General features: G+C 45.2%; 1 protein-coding gene across 1 annotated transcript in view; it reads left to right on the top strand.

Moving 5' to 3' along the window:
- LOC131200385 (hexokinase HKDC1-like) overlaps positions 1-18,393 on the top strand; it is a 70,625-nt gene that overhangs the window by 34,906 nt on the left and 17,326 nt on the right. The window contains exons 9-13 of the mRNA XM_058187056.1: positions 1,785-2,018; positions 7,220-7,524; positions 9,529-9,677; positions 10,268-10,387; positions 15,756-15,851. Coding sequence (XP_058043039.1) covers positions 1,785-2,018; positions 7,220-7,524; positions 9,529-9,677; positions 10,268-10,387; positions 15,756-15,851 — 904 coding nt within the window. The remainder of the gene's footprint in view (positions 1-1,784; positions 2,019-7,219; positions 7,525-9,528; positions 9,678-10,267; positions 10,388-15,755; positions 15,852-18,393) is intronic.

Genomic DNA, 18,393 nt, shown 5'->3' on the forward strand with positions numbered 1-18,393 from the left:
TGGAAGGCAGGTTGGTAGCCATTGGTTTTTCTGTAGTTCTAATTATCCGTTGAAGTCACATTAGAGCAGTGGTTCTCAACTTTTATAGTGCTGCGACCCCTTTAATACAATTCCCCACGATATGGCGACCCCTTTAATACAATTCCCCACGATGTGGCGACCTCCAACTGTAAAATTATTTTTGTTTTGAATTTATCGCGCCTGAAGCCATATTGGCTAGCGATCTGAACTGCTTGCCTTGAGGACGGAGTCATTAAAGCGGAGACTCCTCCCCTATTAAGTTTATTGCGCCTGAAGCCAGATTAGGCTAGCGATTGGGAGCAATTGCAGCTGGCTTGAGAGGGAGACATCAGAGCAAAGATTTCTCTCTTTTTTAATTCATCGCGCCTGAAGCTGAATTCGGCTAGCGATTTGAAGAGCCTGCAGCTGGCTTGTGGAGTCAACCATTGGAGCGCGATTCTTCGACTCGCAAGTATACTTCCCATATTTCCGATGGTCTTAGGTGACCCCTGGCAAATCGTCATTCAACCCCCAACGGGGTTGCGACCCACAGGTTGAGAACCGCTGCATTAGAGCCACAGGCAAGAGATCTTTATGCAAGAATAGCAGATAAGGGTATTTTTAAAGAAATCAATAATTAATTAATTGGCTTAATACTGGGATTTTTCCTGGCAGAAAGTAAGGGAAGCATTTGTGAGATTTTTTTGGGGGGGGGGATATGTCAGGTGCTCACTTGTATATCCATGCAAAATAGAAAAGATAACACAGATAGTCTTCAACTTACAACCATTCATTTAGTGACCGTTTGAAGTACAATGGCACTGAAAAAAGTAACTGATGACTGTTTTTCAAACTTATGACCATCCCCATAGTCACGTGATCAGCATTCAAACGCTTCATATTTATGACACTTGCAGGGTTCTGGAGTCCTGGGATCCCCTTTTGTGACCTTCTGACAAGCAATAGCACTTAGACTTACAGCCCTCTCTAAGCGGTTTTACAGAGTCAGCCTCTTGCCCCCAACAATCTGGGTCCTCATTTTACCCACCTTGGAAGGATGGAAGGCTGAGTCAACCTTGAGCCTGGTGAGTTTCGAACTGCCAAATTGCAGTCAGCTGGCAGTCAGCAGAAGTAGCCTGAAGTACTGCATTCTAACCACTCCACCACTGCAGCTCATAGTGAATGGAGAGCCATATGCGCTTAAGAACTGTGTTATTAATTTAACAGCCGCAGTGATTCACTTAACAATTGTAGGCCAAATTCAGGCAATAACTGTCTCTCTTAGGAACATAAATTTTGGGTTCAGTTGTGGTTGTAAAAGGAAGACTATCTGTGAAACACCGTTACTCCTCTGTAACATAGCAAATAGACCCGGTTGACACTGATTTGAGAATAGCATAATTGTCTCTTCAACTTTAGATGCTGCTATAGCAGCCTCACAGAAGTCTTCATTTTGATTCTCCAGGTCATCTCTGTGACTTTCTACAAAAATTGATCCTTCCTTCCTTCCTTCCTTCCTTCCTTCCTTCCTTCCTTCCTTCCTTCCTTCCTTCCTTCCTTCCCTTCCCTCCCTCCCTCCCTCCCTCCCTCCCTCCCTCCCTCCCTCCTTTCTTCTTTCCTTCCTGTGTGTGTAAAATAATCAAGGCAGCTATAAATCCATGATCAAAGAGCATTCAGAAAGGGCCCTCCTGCAGCATAATTTCTAATCCACAGACTGCATCCTCAATTTTTATCCCTTCCCGTAACTGAAATGCCGTTTTCCTAATTTCTTGGCTGGGCACCAGGAATAAAGAAGGCCTGAGAAACACGGAAGAAATTCTGAGGGAACTGGGCCTGGATCCCTCCGAAGACGACTGCATTGCTGTCCAGCACGTTTGCACAATTGTTTCGTTTCGTTCGGCCAACCTCTGCGCCACCGCCCTGGCAGCAATACTGACGCGGCTTCGTGAAAATAAGAAACTGGCGAGGCTCCGAACCACGGTCGGAATCGATGGGACCCTGTACAAGACCCATCCACAGTAAGTCGGATGTTAAGAGTGTGGAGCAGGAGAGCCGTTGACCCTGCTTTCTTCCTCCAGTGAGTCAGAAGATCGATTGGATGGCTGAACTGTGTGCTGCGCTTCAGTTTAATGATATGCGCCTGTGTTTAAAGATAGGCCGATATAGTGGTACCAGTGGTGGGTTTCTACCGGTACGCCCTGGTTCGGGCGAACTGGTAGTGGCGGCGGTGGGAGATGCCGCCCACCCGCCCGGATGTCATCACAGACGTTCTGCTCATGCCAGAAGGTTCTGCGCATGCTCAGAAGTGCCGTGTGCAAGTGAAGTGAGCATAAGTGTACACGTGCTCCCAGTTCCTAACCGGTAGCGAAGGTAAGTGGAACCCACTACTGAGTGGTACCAACCAAGATCTCCTTCAGAAGGGAGAGGGCAGACAAGCAGTATATAGGTTTGGTGGAGGTGAAGATGGCTTGCAAGAATTAGAAGGCAAGGAGAGACATGGTAAATGGTATTGGTATGTTTAGATCAATCTTTGGCAATTTTAAGATGGGTGGATATCAACTCCCAGAGTGCTAACTGGGGTATTCTGGGAGTTGAAGTCCATCCAAGTTGGACTAGATGATCCACAAGGTCCCTTCCAACTATTCTATTCTATTCTATTCTATGCTATGCTATGCTATGCTATTCTATTCTATTCTATTCTATTCTATTCTATTCTATTCTATTCTATTCTATTCTATTCTATTCTATTCTATTCTATTCTATTCTATTCTATTCCATTCCATTCCATTCCATTCCATTCCATTCCACTCCACTCTATTCACAATCTTTTATTCTTTTTGCTAAGTTTGAAAAATACTGATCTAGATAGGATGATACTTTCTTTTTTTATCACATGCCACATTTTCCTCCGCTTGCTCTCCTTACTTGATGCATTTTGCTTACCATTGCTTCCCCCCTCCCCAGATAGTTTATTTTATATATAATCTTTTGCATTAATATATATTGGCTAGATTGGAGACATCAAGAGAGAGGCTTGAATGTTGATGCCTACACTCTCTGTCTACAAAAATAGTGGGCAGAATTCCCTATGACTATACAGTAGTCTTTGCTATCAGTTTAGGTCTAAAAAAAAGTGATGAAACTCAACCCAATTGTAATTTAAAATACCGTATATACTCGAGTATAAGCCGACCCGAATATAAGCCGAGGTACCAAATTTTACCACAAAAAACTGGGAAAAACTATTGACTCGAGTATAAGCCTAGGGTGGGAAATGAGACTCGAGGAAAGCCCAGGGTTGCCCGAGCATGAAAAAGCAAGAGAAGATAGTAAAGCAATAACCCAGTTCTCAAACCGCTTGTTCCAGCCTAAAGTATAGGGTCAACTAGAAGAGCGATCCGGAGAGAGAGCTCTGAGGACTGGGGCAGGGAAAGGCCGCTGAGGAAGGAGGATTCCCAGCTCTAAACAAAGGGAAATCCCGGAATGCCAGCGCGAAAGGCGGTGCTCGTGTTCCTCCTCCTCCCAAGCGGCAAGCGGGAAAAGCTCTTTCGCTTGCGGGGAGAGGAGGAGGGAGGAGGAGGTTGGCTTATTCAACCCTTCCCGGCTAGCCATCCAGCCCTTCCCAGGAGAAGGCGAGGAGTTTTGGGCGGCGACCTTTTGCTAAGCGGCGGCGGCTGCCCCGACACCACCAGTTGGGGCGGGAGCTGGGTGAGCCGCAGTAACTCCCGCCAGGCTGTGCATTGGCGCGGGGAAGCCCTGGCGGTGCAGTGAGAGGCGGGCGGGGGCCGCCAGCCTTCTCGGCTGAGGAGGAGGTTTCCCGACCCATGACTTCGCCGCCCGCGAGCCACCCCAAAGGCCAGAAGAAAAGGTCATTCCATCGGAGTAATGGGCGAAGGCTCCTTCCTCTCCGCCTTACCCATGCTGTGCGAGCTCAGCCTCCCGGCCTCGCGCTCTAGCAGCCGCCAAGCTCAGGCGGACTCGGCAGCTCCCCATCAGCACTGCACGGCGCGATTCGGGCAGGAGGTCGGGCTCGCTCCGTGGTGGTGGCGGTGGCGGTGGCGGTGGCGGCGGCGGCGGCGGCGGCAGCAGCAGCAGCAGCAGCCCGCCAAGTTTGTGCCGTCCGCAGTGCTCGCTGGCGGTCTGGTCGGGGTCTGCTCGTGCTTCCTCTTCCTTGCGTCCCGCCCGCCAGGCACGGGAATGGGGGCCGGCCTGGGGACGACAAATCCCGCGAGACCTCGGCGGGCCCGCTCCCCGTCCCTCCCGTAGCGCTGGGCAGCGCTGCCAGCTGCCTGCGGTTGCCAGGTGCGGGCGGTGCCGGCTGCTCCTCCCGCTCGCGAACCTGTGCCGCCTCCGCGAGGAGAGGACAGGAAGCCGTTCTTGGCGCGCTTTGTGTGTCCCAGCCTTTCCATGGGAGTCCGTTCGGTACCCCCTCCTGTGCGGGGTTCCCGAAGACGTAGACTCGAGTATAAGCCGAGGGGGCCGCTTTTCAGCACAAAAAACGTGCTGAAAAACTCGGCTTATACTCGAGTATATACGGTACATTGTGAAGGCTTTGGAATCAAATAGGCTAGTGGTCTAGAAATGTTCTTTTTCTCTGGTTACCAGATAGTAGATCAAAACAAGAGCAAATTGTGTTTCATTTGCTCAGCGGATTAACGTTTGTCTACTGAGACAGATGCGGTAGCTCAGTGGCTAAAGCGCTGAGCTTGTCGATCGAAAGGTCGGCAGCTCAGCGGTTCGAATCCTTAGTGCTGTCCTGTAACGGGGTGAGCTCCCGTTACTTGTCCCAGCTTCTGACAACCTAGCAGTTTTGAAAGCATGTAAAAATGCAAGTAGAAAAAATAGGGACCACCTTTGATGGGAAGGTAACAGCGTTCTGTGCGCTTTTGGCGTTGAGTCATGCCGGCCACATGACCATGGAGACGTCTTCGGACAGTGCTGGCTCTTCGGATTAGAAACGGAGATGAGCGCCACCCCCTAGAGTCGGCAACGACTAGCACGTATGTGTGAGGGGAACCTTTACCTTTACCTTACTGAGGCAGAAAGTGGGGTTAAATGAAGCATAACTGTGACGCAGCAAAAGCACTTACTTTCAGCCAAATCCAGATTTAAGTTTCTTGGGTAGAAGCACTTTTTCATTAAAGTTCCATGGTTCTTGAAAAACAGGGTATGGGGCAGTGGTGGGATTCAAATTTTTTTACTACAGGTTCTGTGGGCGTGGCTTGGTGGGCGTGGCAGGGGAAAGATACTGTAAAATCTCCATTCCCTCCCCACTCCAGAGGAAAGTTACTGCAAAATCCCCATTTCCTCCTGATCAGCTGGGACTCTGGAGGCAGAGAATAGATGGGGACGGGGCCAGTCAGAGGTGGTATTTACCGGTTCTCCAAACTACTCAAAATTTCTGCTACCGGTTCTCCAGAACTGGTCAGAACCTGCTGAATATCACCTCTGGTATGGGGTGGCATGTGCCACGAGGGTCTGCAGGGTGGGTGGGGAGGATTTCCCTTTATCTGACTTTTGGATCCTAAAAAGTTTAGGAAGCTAGAAGAATTGCTATTGGAGAGAGGGAGAAATCCAAATCTGATACCTTTGTGGAATATGCCTTATTTATTTGCTTGTTTGTTTGCTTGCTTGCTTACTTATTAAAGTTATACAATCCCATCTCACAATTTGAAGCAACTCTGGGCAGCTAATTAATCTTTCTTCTTGTGTAGAATCAGCCACTGAGATTTCATTCAAGTCAACATCCTGTCTAGCAAGAATGTACAGTATTTCTCTTTCTCTCTTTCTCTCTTTCTCTCTCTCTCTCTCTGTCACTCTCTGTTGCCTCTGGAATTAGATTACAAACGCGATAGATTTTACAAGGTAAAGCAACTGACAGTAAAATCACAAAAGTAAACGTTTGCAGACACCTCAAATAATGTAGAATAAAATAAATGCAGAGTAGAATTAAACGAAGGAAACCCAGTGATAATTGAAGTAAGATGCAATCAAGGCCCAAATGCCCCCCTGGAAAAGCCCCTATTTGAGCTGAAAAGAGTCCAGGTAGAAGCCCACAGGAGCAGGGGTCTCCAACCTTGGCTACTTTAAGCCTGGCGGACTTCAATTCCCAGAATTCCCCAGCCATCTTTGCTGGCTAGGGAATTCTGGGAGTTGAAGTCTGCCAGGCTTAAAGTTGCCAAGGTTGGAGACCCCCTGCACTGGAGGGCTCATCCACAGGACAGAGGACTCAGCCACCAGAAAAGGTCATCACAGAGCCTTGGCCCTTCTCACCTCCCTATAGAGGAGCACTACCCACAGCTTCTCCTAGGCAGAGCAAGCTGGTGTGTCTACTCCAATGTGAGCCTGCAGCTAATGAATTGCCAGGCCATGTAAGGCTTTCTTGGCTAACATCAGCAGTTGAAATGGTACCCCATCCAGTTGGCAGCCAGCGTAGGGCCCACAGCAATGATGCCATGGGTTTTTGCTTACCAACACAGGCCAGCACATGGGCCATTGAGCTCTGAAACAACTATAGCCTTCAAGTGAACTTCTAAGGCAGCCTCATGTTTAAAATATGTTGCAGAAGCTGGAGTGGGTGGGGACAAGGGTATGAGTCACTGGAGCAAAATCTGTCAGAATTTGTTGCAGAAATTAAATCCAGAAAGCACACACAGGTAAACTGATTCAGCAGGATTGATTTAAATGAGAAACTTCTTTATATACAAGAATATATATACAATACCAACAGCAGAGAACAGTTTTCATTTCAGCTCAGATCAGCAGACAAGTGCACACTGGTTTCAGTTTCGTTTCTCAGCCACGCCCAGCCTCCAAACTGTTTCAGCACCCATTGGCTGACTTAGTTGCCTTGCCTATTCATTGGCTGACCTTGTTACCGTGTCCTATTCCAGTTGATGAATATACTCTGAAAAAATCCTCCCACCCCAGGTGGGACTGGGGTATAATCAGCTGAACATGGGAAAGCAACAGGTCCTGGAGAATCCCCAAATTGTGGATTTGCTCCTTCAGGGGTCGTGCTGCTGCAAAACAATGTAGGGAGGGCAGGGCCTTCTGTCCCAACTAACCAGAAGGAGTGGTGTTATTGTGACATCACTGTTATCATGTTAACATAAATACCTGACATCTGTGAATGGTTTTAGCTGCTGGTGTTGTGCAGTGGTCGCATCACAAGCTGTTATCATCACAACTGCTGTTATCTCCTTGGTCTTCCTTGTAGGTATGCCAAGCGTCTCCATAAGGTCGTCCGGCGGTTGGTGCCCAATTGTGATGTCCGATTTCTGCTTTCGGAGAGCGGAAGCGGGAAGGGGGCTGCCATGGTCACCGCTGTGGCTTACAGGCTGCTGTCTCAGCGGAAGCAGATTAATGAGGTCTTGGCCCTTTTCAAATTAACCCGAGAAAATCTCATCGAGGTAAGAAACAAAATGAGAACAGAACTGGAGTACGGCCTGAAGAAAGAAACCCACTCGGCAGCCACTGTGAAAATGTTGCCAACGTTTGTTTGCGGCACTCCAGATGGGACAGGTACTTCCTCATTTCTTTCACAGCTGTGTAGGCTGCCCACTTTGGAGAGCTCAAGGGGATTCACAAAAATCTGAAAAGAAAAGCCAGAAAACCAGGAGCAATTAATAACATTAACTATCTTCTAGGCAGCCTACCACATGCCAAGTGTGTCCATAAGGAAGGATGGGTGCTCAAAAATGTCGGGAGGGGGATAGAAGTTGTGAAAAATCCGATATACAGGGGCATGGCATAGTATAATGTCTGTATTTCTCTGCTCTAACAGTGTTCTGACCCAGCTCCCCAAACACAACAAACCCTCTGTAATTAAATCGATTCCTTTATTAGGAGTACCAGCAACCCCAGCAAAAAAGTTTCTCTTTCAATGCAGGCTAACAAATCTGTCCGGCAAGGAGATGAATATTTATCTGCCACATCTATTCATCTCTGCCCGCTGCCTTTTATCTCCAGAGCTAGGGTGGGGCTTTGCTGGCAGTGGTGACTCTTCCTTCCCAAGGACCGGCCCATGGATTTCCACTGCTCTCCTCTCCTATGCATCTGTGTGTCAGGCACTGGACCCAGCCGTTCCTCCTCTTCCTCATCAGCCACCTCCAGATCTGGGGGTTGTTGACTCTCCATCTGAAGGCTGACGGACAGCCCAGGCTCCGCCTTTCTCTGCCAGCTCCATTCCCTCTTCCCCCTCGGAGCTCTCAGGCTGCCTTGATGTTGATATATAAACTATTCTCAAAATGCTGTGAGTTTAAATTTCTGCTGATTTTTCTGGTGATGCTATCATTGCTTTTGAAAAAACAATGCTTTTTTTATTTCAGTCATTTTTCCCCTGGATACTAAAATATGTAAGTGATAAATGGAGTTTGACCCAGCATTTTGCATAAAAAAGACGAAGCATCTTTGGTCTAGATATGTTAAAACACCATTAAACATGCATAAAACGTTTAGGTGTTTCTAATATACCCTAAACTTTAGCTTTCTGGAAAGATCTGGAGAATGGTCAAGGATTGGTCAACTGCATACCTGGAACTACAGGTAGTCCTTGACTTACAACCATTCATTTGGTGATTGTTCAAAGTTAAAATGGCACTGAAAAAAGTGACTTACGACCATTTACACACAACCATTGCAGCATCCCCAATATCACAAGATAAAAAATAGGATACTTGGCAACTGGCATCTACTTATCATAGTTGCTGTCAGGGTTCTGACAGATGCCCTAATTAAATTATGAGCCTTGAGTCAAGCTTCAAAAGAAATCCAGTTATTTATTAGGAGCTTCATGTTGACACATTCCAAGTGAAGCCAACTCTGATCTCACATAATTTACGGCCCAGGCATGACCCTGTTTCCCCCCTCCCCCTGGGGTGTGTCATCAATCACATTCACCAACGGAGCAATTTCGCAGGCTGTAGAGATCACTCCCCTCCAGCTGCTGTGGGTAACCCTGGGAGACAGCCTTGAGAGAGAGATGTCTGGAATGTGCTTTTGTTTCTGGTTGCCATGCTGCTTTGCCATTTTCCCATCCCCCTTGCCTATGGCAACTTGAGAGCAGGCCAGGGATGCTTTGCGAGTTGACATTTGCAGTATGACCCCAGGGGTCATGTGATTCCCTTTTGCAACCTTCTGACAAGAAAAGTCAATGGGAAAGCTAGATTCACTTAACAATTGTTTTACTAATTTAGCAGCTGAAGTGATTCACTTAATAACCGAGGCAAGAAACTTTGCAGAATAGGGCAAAATTTACTTAATAGCTATGTTGCTTGGCAATGAAAAATTTTGGCTTCAATTGTGGTCGTAAGGCGAGGACTACCTGAATATCAATATCAATATCAATATCAATATCTCAATATGAATTACCTACATCTGAATATAATTACTTCAGAGCAAATTTGCCTAGAATTCAGTATGTCTGCTTAGAGTCTTAGACAGAAAAATGGCCAGTCTGTAAGCTGGACAAGGAACATTCTAAGCAGTTGAGAAGGATTTTGATAAAGATCAATTTTTCTTTTGCAGAAAAGGGAAAATACTTGGCTCTTGATCTTGGAGGAACAAATTTCAGAGTTTTGCTTGTCAAAATCAGAAGTGGAAGAAACAAATCGGTTCGGATATACAATAAAATATTTGCAATTCCTTTGGAAATTATGCAAGGAACAGGAGAGGAGGTAAAAATTAATTCTTTTCCATTGTGAAGAGTATAAAATATTTAATACTACATATATTAACTGCTGCTAGGATGGCCTTCGCTCAATGTTGGAAACAGCCATGTGTGCCCACAGAGAGAGTTATTGTACAAAAGATTATGAATTGCGCAGAAATGGACAAACTAACTTTGAGTCTGAAGGATAAGGAGACATCAGTATTTTATGGTATATGGGAACGGTGGTATGGATGGATGGAAAGGAGATAGGAATATTTAGTTACTAAACATAATCAATAGATAAAATAAGAACACAAATATGTATAATTTAATGTTTGTCATTATTGCATGGATTATTATTAGATGAAAAACATCACAAATAAGCTGTTAAATGATATAAGCCTTTTTTTCCCTTTTTTTAATGCTTTTAATGTAAAAAAGTTTAATAAAGTTTAATTAAAAAATAATAATTAATTCTTAGCTATTTATTCCGGGGACTTATATTCTATTCCAGTCTAACAGGACTGTGAACAATTCTCCTTGCTGATCCACTTGTATTTAAAACACTGGTATTAAATGCTGCCTTTAGTTACTATTATTTTTTCTTTCTTTCAGTTATTTGATCACATTGTCCAATGCATTGCGGACTTTTTGGAATACATGGGTATAAAAGGTGCCCGGCTTCCCCTTGGATTTACCTTTTCTTTCCCCTGCAGGCAAACAAGTATTGATAAGGTGAGAAGGTTGGGATTTTCCACCTTGATTGGCTTCTACTCTTAATGTGGTTTTAATTGGTGCTCAATGTTGCACAAGAACATGCTTTTTAATAGATTTTGTGCTTCCATTCCTGTTCGGTTATCTCTAGCAGTGTCTTAAATATCTACAGACCCCTCACATCCTAGACATAAATTGTTTCAACTTCTATCCTCAAAACGACGTTATAGAGCAGGGGTGTCAAACTCAAGACCCAGGGGCCGGATCTGGCCTGCATGGTGCTTATATCTGGCCTGCAGGGCCACCCTGGAGACAGCGAAGGACTGGCCTGCAGTGCCTCTGTCAACAAAAACACAGCTCAGAAGGGCTGCGTGCAGCCTCCAGAGCTCTGTTTTTGCTAGCAGAGGGTTGCAGGAGGCCGTCGCAGCCCAAAAAGGAGCTCAGGAGCCGTTTTTGCTGGCAGAGCACTTGGGCCACCCCAGTCGCCCCCGACACGAGTGATGTCAAGCTGGCCACACCTACTCCGCCCCCCCCAGGCAGTGGTGGGATTCAAATAATTTAACAACCAGTTCTCTGCCCTAATGACCAGCTGGGTAGGCGTGGCTCAGTGGTCATGTGACCGTGTGAGCATGGCCAACTCAACATTACTCACATCGATGGGTGCTTCGCTTTAGCTGTTACAATGTAATAAAGGTTAACCAGAGAGGCAGTTTCTGTAAGCAGGGCAATAAAGATTAGGCTAGAAACACCACCAAAATGTTTCCTTCCTGCCTTCCTTGCAGGATTAGCCCTATAAAGTGGAAAAAAACAAAGTAAATTTTCTTCCAACTGCTCTGAACTGCTTAGAAAGTTAACAACCGGTTCTCCTGAATTGGTGCAAACTGACTGAATCCCACCACTGCCCCCAGGTCAAACACAACCCTGACGCGGCCCTCAATAAAATTGAGTTTGACACCTCCTGTTATAGAGCAATGCACACCAGAACAACTAAACCTTGATCGGGATGCCTTGTGCACAGTCACTCATGCGCTCGTTACTCTCGCTTGGATTATTGTAATGCTCTCTACATGGGGCTCCCCCTGAAGTGCACTCGGAGGCTTCAGTTAGTCCAGAATGCAGCTGCGCGGGTGATAGACGGAGCTACGCGTAGCTCCCATGTAACACCGCTCCTGCGCAGACTGCACTGGCTACCTGTGGCCTTTCGAGTGCACTTTAAGGTGTTGGTTACGACCTTTAAAGCGCTCCATGGCTTAGGGCCTGGGTACTTACGGGACCGCCTGCTGTTACCACATGCCTCCCACCGACCCGTACGCTCTCACAGAGAGGGACTTCTCAGGGTGCCGTCCGCCAAACAATGTCGGCTGGCGGCCCCCCGGGGAAGGGCCTTCTCTGTGGGGGCTCCCACACTCTGGAACGAGCTTCCCCCAGGTTTACGCCAAATACCTGACCTTCGGACTTTCCGCCGCGAACTGAAGACACACCTTTTTATCCGCGCGGGGCTGGCTTAAATTGAATTTTAAATGTTAAATTTTATTAATTTTAAATGGGTTTTTTTAGTGTATGGTAAATTTTTTAAATTGTCAGGCTAATTTAAATAAGTTTTTTAAATTCCGTTTTAATTGTATTTTGTATTGTTCGTTTTATTCTGCCTGTACACCGCCCTGAGTCCTTTGGGAGAAGGGCGGTATAAAAATCAAATAAATAAAAATAAATAAATAAAATAAACACAAGGACAGTTTTTCCCACATGCCATCACTCAGCTAAACAACTAATTCCCACAGCACTGTTAAACTATTTACTAAGATTGTATTACTATTCTTCTTCTCATCCTTCCCATTACCTATCTCCTCCCACTTATGACTATAACCAGCTTGCTTGTATCTTTACGATTTATATTGTTTTGTTTAGTTTCCTAGTATGATTTTGATTGCTTATTTAGTATCCTATGACTATCACTAAGTGTTGTATCTTATGAGTTTTGATGACTGTATGTTTTTATGTGCACTGAGAGCTTATGCACTAAAGACAAAGCCTACTTGGCCAATAAAGAATTCTTAAAAAGATCTTCAGCACCAGCTTTAGGAGAGACCGTGTAAAATCAACGCTCAGTGCATGAAAGTAACAGGCATTCTTGTTTGATTTTCGTTTGGGTAAGGCACGTTGATGTGGGACCTGCTGACCTGTTCTGACCTAGGCTCCCTTAAAAAGCAGGAAGCAGGAATTGGTCCTGGCAAAACCTCTTTTATTTACACGACTGTGAATTATTTTCATTCACAGCCAGCAAGGCTGGTCCAAACAGTTTTTCAAAGGAATATTTATCAACACACCTTATCTCGTTTGGCAAGCTGCCACGTAACTTGTTTCCAAACGCAGAGTAAGGCAAAACTTGGCACAGAGTCTCTTAGAGACACGAATGGAATGTTCCACTCTTGAAACGAACGAACGAATGAATTGTTTTTTGCAAAAGCCCCCTCCCTGTTTGCTTCTCTTTTGTTTCCTATAGGAGGGGCCGATCATCTCCAAGGTGTGGCTTTACTCCCAAATCGACCCTGCTTTCTGAGTTTTCTGGCAGCTCTGGGCATGCACACATTGGGAACGGGCTCCAGCTGTTCCTCTGCCTCATTGCTGTCTATCTCCCTCTCTGCCTCTGATGCAGAGCCCTCGTCCGAGCTTTCCCCAGTCCCCAGGACTGGCCCCTGTTCCTCCACAACCTCCTCATTGTCTGACTCTGCTGCCAGCTCTGCTGGCCGCTGGCGTGCCACAACATAACCTATGCAACATTGGGGTCTTCCTGATCCACCCCAGCACAACATGGACATGTCCAGGGAATCAACTTTGGCTCCCCATATTCTCAGAATACTGCCTTTGCCCATCCCCAAGCCTATAGGTAGTCCTGACTTATGACCATTTAGTGTCCATTCAAAGTTACAGTAATGCTGAAAAAAGTGACCTATCACTGGTGCTTGCACTTAGGGCAGCATCCCTGAAGTCATGGACCACATTTTGGGTATTTGGCAACCAACATGTATATATGAGAGATACAGCACCCCAGGGTCACATGATCACCATTTGCAACTTTTCCACGGAGATTCTGATGAGCAAAGTCAGGGGGGAATTCACCTAATCACCACACTGCTTAGTGGACATATGTTCCAGCCCCAGTTATGGTCGCAAGTTAAGAACTACTCGTACTTTGGGTTGATCTTAAAGTCATCCTCAGCTGTTCCACTTTTCATGTTCTCCCTCTTCTTCTGACACAATTCCTGCCACAGTCACCTGCTTCAGCTAGGATAGAACAATGGATGGAAACTGAACAAGGAGAGATTCAACCTAGAAATAAGGAGAAATTTTCTGACAGTGAGAGCAATCAACCAATGGAACAGCTTTGCCTTCGGAAGTTGGGGGAGCTTCATCACTTGAGACTTTCAAGAAGAGGCTGGACTGCCATCTATTTTATTCATTCATTCATTCATTCATTCATTCATTCATTCATTCATTTAGTTTGTCAAGCATGTATGAGAAAACAAGTATGAACATAACATATAAACATAAGTATAAGTATATACATATTAAATGAGTACGAATAAATGGGGACAGTAGGATAGGGACAGTAGGCACGCTGTGCACTTACGCAGGCCCCCCCTTATCTGTCAGAAATGGTGTAGGGTCTTCTGCTTGAGCAGGGGGTTGGGCTAGATGACCTACAAGGCCCCTTCCAACTCTGTCTATTCTATTCTATTCTATTCTATTCTATAATAATAATAATAATAATAATAATAATAATAATAATAATAATAATAATAATAATAATAATAATAATATATTAATTTGTATACCGCCCTTCTCCCGAAGGACTCAGGGCGGTGAACAGGCAGATAAAATATAAATACACACAATAATTAAAAACATCCCTTAAAAAACTAATTTAAATGCCCAAAATGTTAAAAAACGTACTCCCCCGTAAAATCACAAAATTTTAAAAACCCGTCCAATAAAAATAAGAATCAGGCTAGTCCAGCCATACGAAATAAATAAGTTTTAAGTTCATGCGAAAGGTCCTAAGGTCAGGTAATGGTCGAAGTCCGAGGGAAGTTCGTTCCACAGGGTCGGAGCTCCACAGAGAAGGCCCTCCCCTGGGGCCGCCAGTCGACACTGTTTGGCTGACGGCACCCTGAGGAGTCCCTCTCTGTGGGAGCGTACCGGACGATGGGAGATAGAAGCCGGCAGTAGGCGGTCCCGTAGATAGCCCGGTCCTAAGCCATGGAGCGCTTTAAAGGTGGTAACCAATACCTTGAAGTGCACCCGGAAAACAACAGGTAGCCAGTGCAGTCTGCGCAGGATAGGTGTTATGTGGGAGCTCCGAGACGCTCCCTCAATAACCCGCGCAGCCGCGTTCTGAACTAGCTGAAGTCTCCGGGTGCTCTTCAAGGGGAGCCCCATGTAGAGAGCATAGGCTACTGGTTCCTCTGTCGGGAAGTAAATTTGGACATTATTTAAATCAGGGGTGCCCAACCTTAGCAACTTTAAGTCTTGTGGACTTCAACTCCCAGAATTCCTTAGCTAGCCATGCTGACTGGGGAATTCCGTGAGTTGAAGTCCACAAGTTTTTGTTGTGAGCCAGGCCCAAGCAGATAGCATTAGACGCAAACAGTTTGAAAACAAACAAACTTTATTAGAACATCTGAGAATTAACTCATTCTCAGTATAGTCCAAACTAAACCAAAACAAATTATTCAAAACACAATTCTTCAGTCTTATCACCAACCTTGGTCCAATTAGGCAAGCTGCCAAAGGCTTTTCTTGGCAAAAGTTCAGAAACAGAAGACGCCGACAAGAAACAAATGCAGCAAGACAAGAAGCAAGTCTATCAACGTTTGTTTCTGGCAAAAAGCCCAAGAACCATTGCTGGTCTTTTAAGCCTTTATGGGAGGGGCCAATCATCTCTTGGCTCTACTCCCGAGTTGTCCTCTTTGCTTTAGCTGCTCTTGCCTTCTGGCAGCTCTTCTCATGCGTGCATTAGGAACAGGCTCCTCCTGTTCCTCTGCCTCTCTACTGTCAGCCTCTGGAAGCTCCGGAATCCGCACATCTCTCCCAGATGGCCCTGGCCCCATCTCTGCCTCCGATGCAGAGCCCTCATCCAGGCCTTCCCCAGCCTCCAGGACTGGCCCATGTTCTTCCCCAGCTCCGCAGGCTGCTGGCGGACCACAACAGTTTTATGGTTGCCAAGATTCGATGCCCCTGATTTAAACCTTCTTTGAAAATGTAATTTGCAATGAGTCTTTCCTAAAAATGTAAAACTAGTTTTGAGTTTGGGTGATCCAACTCTTTTCTCTCTCTTCAGTAAACACTTCTTAATTGTCCTTTTTGTTTCACTACTTCCACTTTCCAGGGAGCTCTTGTTGGGTGGACAAAAGGTTTCAAGGCAACCAATTGCGAAGGGGAGGATGTTGTTGACTTGCTAAGGGAAGCGATAAAACGGAGAAATGTAAGTATCCTGTATCTATCACCAGGGTCGAGCAGAAGTCCTTGTTTACTGCTTACTGTCATCGTTTAGCTTGTCGATCGGAAAGATCGGCAGTTCAGCGGTTCGAATCCCTAGTACAGGTCTCCTGCTTGAGCGGGCGGTTGGACTAGATGACCTCCAAGGTCCCTTCCAACTCTGTTACTGTTACTGCAATGTTCCAATTGATTTCATTCAGAATTATTAAAGATAAATGTAGACGTCATGGGGTCTTTTGCACTTTGAAAATGATTCAGGGGAAGCTCTTTTAAGAATTTGCAGGGACCCAGAATTTTACTCCAGCTCATTAAAACAGCCCATCTTTGATCAAGACTTTTGCAGGCTGAGAAAAATAAGATAGTTGCTTTAAGCAGCGGCCCCATTAACATGACTGGGGGGGCTCATTTTTCAGCCATGAGTAGAAATCTGAAGAAAGATGGAAGGCTTTAATAAATAGATGCAGGATGACTCTGTGTGTGTGTGAGAGAGGGGGGGGCGGGAGGGAGGGAGGGGCAGGCAGGCAGACAAATTCAACAACAATACAATCAAGTTCTACCCCTTTTTAATGTATGCTGTGATAAATATGAAAAAGGCTTTGTGTGGCCATGGCTGCCATCTTGATTTTTTTTATCTCGTCCCTATGAATTATCCTGAACAGGTACTTCACTGGTAGAAGTACTGGTGTGTGCACAGCAACCACACATTATATTATTCCCTCTTTTTTGTTCTTTTTAAAAAATAACTTCTTTAATTTGATTACAGTATATTATTCTGAAGAAAAAGTAGTTGTGAGGTTCTGGCCAGAATGAACCTTTTTAAACCTTGGGCAAGTTTATGGGGAAAAAAATGCCAGCATAATTTTGAATGAATGAACAGCTAAACTTAAGGTGGTGCTGCCACCTGGTGGACATCTGTATATTATATTAGAATAGAATAGAATAGAATAGAATAGAATAGAATAGAATAGAATAGAATAGAATAGAATGGAATTTTTATTGGCCAAGTGTGATTGGACACACAAGGAATTTGTCTTGGTGCATATGCTCTCAGTGTACATAAAAGAAAAGATACCTTCATCAAGGTACAACATTTACAACACAATTGATGGTCAATATATCAATATAAATCATAAGGATTGCCAGCAACAAAGTTACAGTCATACAGTCGTAAGTGGAAAGAGATTGGTGATGGGAACTATGAGAAGATCAATAGTAGTGCAGATTTAATAAATAGTTTGACAGCGTTGAGGGAATTATTTGTTTAGCAGAGTGATGGCCTTCGGGAAAAAACTGTTCTTGTGTCTAGTTGTTCTGGTGTGCAGTGCTCTATAGCGTCGTTTTGAGGGTAGGAGTTGAAACAGTTTATGTCCTGGATGCGAGGGGTCTGTAAATATTTTCACGGCCCTCTTCTTGATTCGTGCAGTATACAGGTCCTCAATGGAAGGCAGGTTGGTAGCAATTATTTTTTCTGCAGTTCTAATTATCCTCTGAAGTCTGTGTCTGTCTTGTTGGGTTGCAGACCCAAACCAGACAGTTATAGAGGTGCAAATGACAGACTCAATAATTCCTCTGTAGAACTGAATCAGCAGCTCCTTGGGCAGTTTGAGCTTACTGAGTTGGCACAGAAAGAACAGTCTTTGTTGTCCTTTTTTGATGATCTTTTTGATGTTAGCTGTCCATTTGAGATCTTGCGATATGATAGAACCCAGAAATTTAAAGGTTTCTACTGTTGATACTGTGTTGTCTAGTATTGTGAGAGGTGGAAGTATGGAAGGGTTTCTCCTAAAGTCTACCACCATTTCTACGGTTTTGAGTGTGTTCAGTTCCAGATTGTTTTGGTTGCACCACAAGGCTAGTCGTTCGACCTCTCGTCTATATGCGGATTTGTCTATATGCGGATTGGTCTAAACTCACTTATCAGCTGTCATGCTTAGCAACAGAAATTTTGGGCTCAGTTGTAGCCAGAACTTTGACTACCTGAATGGAACACTCATGATTTGAATCAGTTTCTTATCTTCCAGCAACACATAGATGTTAGAGCAAATGGACAATAAACTGAAAGAAAGATTCACTGTCAATGACTGCTGGGCATTTTTTTAAAAAAAATTCTTCCAAACTTTCAGCCAAAAGGATACCTGAGAATTGACAGTAATGATACTAATATATCACAGGTTGCTGAGAACCCAGTCGTTCTAAAAATGCAGATTTCCCTCTCATTATGCAAATGGATTTCTACCAGTTTATTATGGAACTGATTATTTTAAAATAAAACAGCCCCTCTTCCCACTATTCCCTCCAAAAATCTCTGAGCAGCTCTCAGTGTTGTGGTCCGCCAGCAGCCTGTGGAACTGGCAATGGAATCAGACAGAAATGAGATTGAAGAAGAACATGGGCCAGTCCTGGAGGCTGGGGAAGGCCTGGATGGGGGCTCTGCATTGGAGGCAGAGGTGGGGCCAGGGCCATCGGGGAGTGATGTGCGGGCTCCAGAGCCTCCAGAGGCTAACAGTAGTGAGGCAGAGGAACAGGAG

The sequence above is a fragment of the Ahaetulla prasina genome, chromosome 6 (assembly GCF_028640845.1).
Source record: "Ahaetulla prasina isolate Xishuangbanna chromosome 6, ASM2864084v1, whole genome shotgun sequence".
Lineage (NCBI taxonomy): Eukaryota > Metazoa > Chordata > Lepidosauria > Squamata > Colubridae > Ahaetulla > Ahaetulla prasina.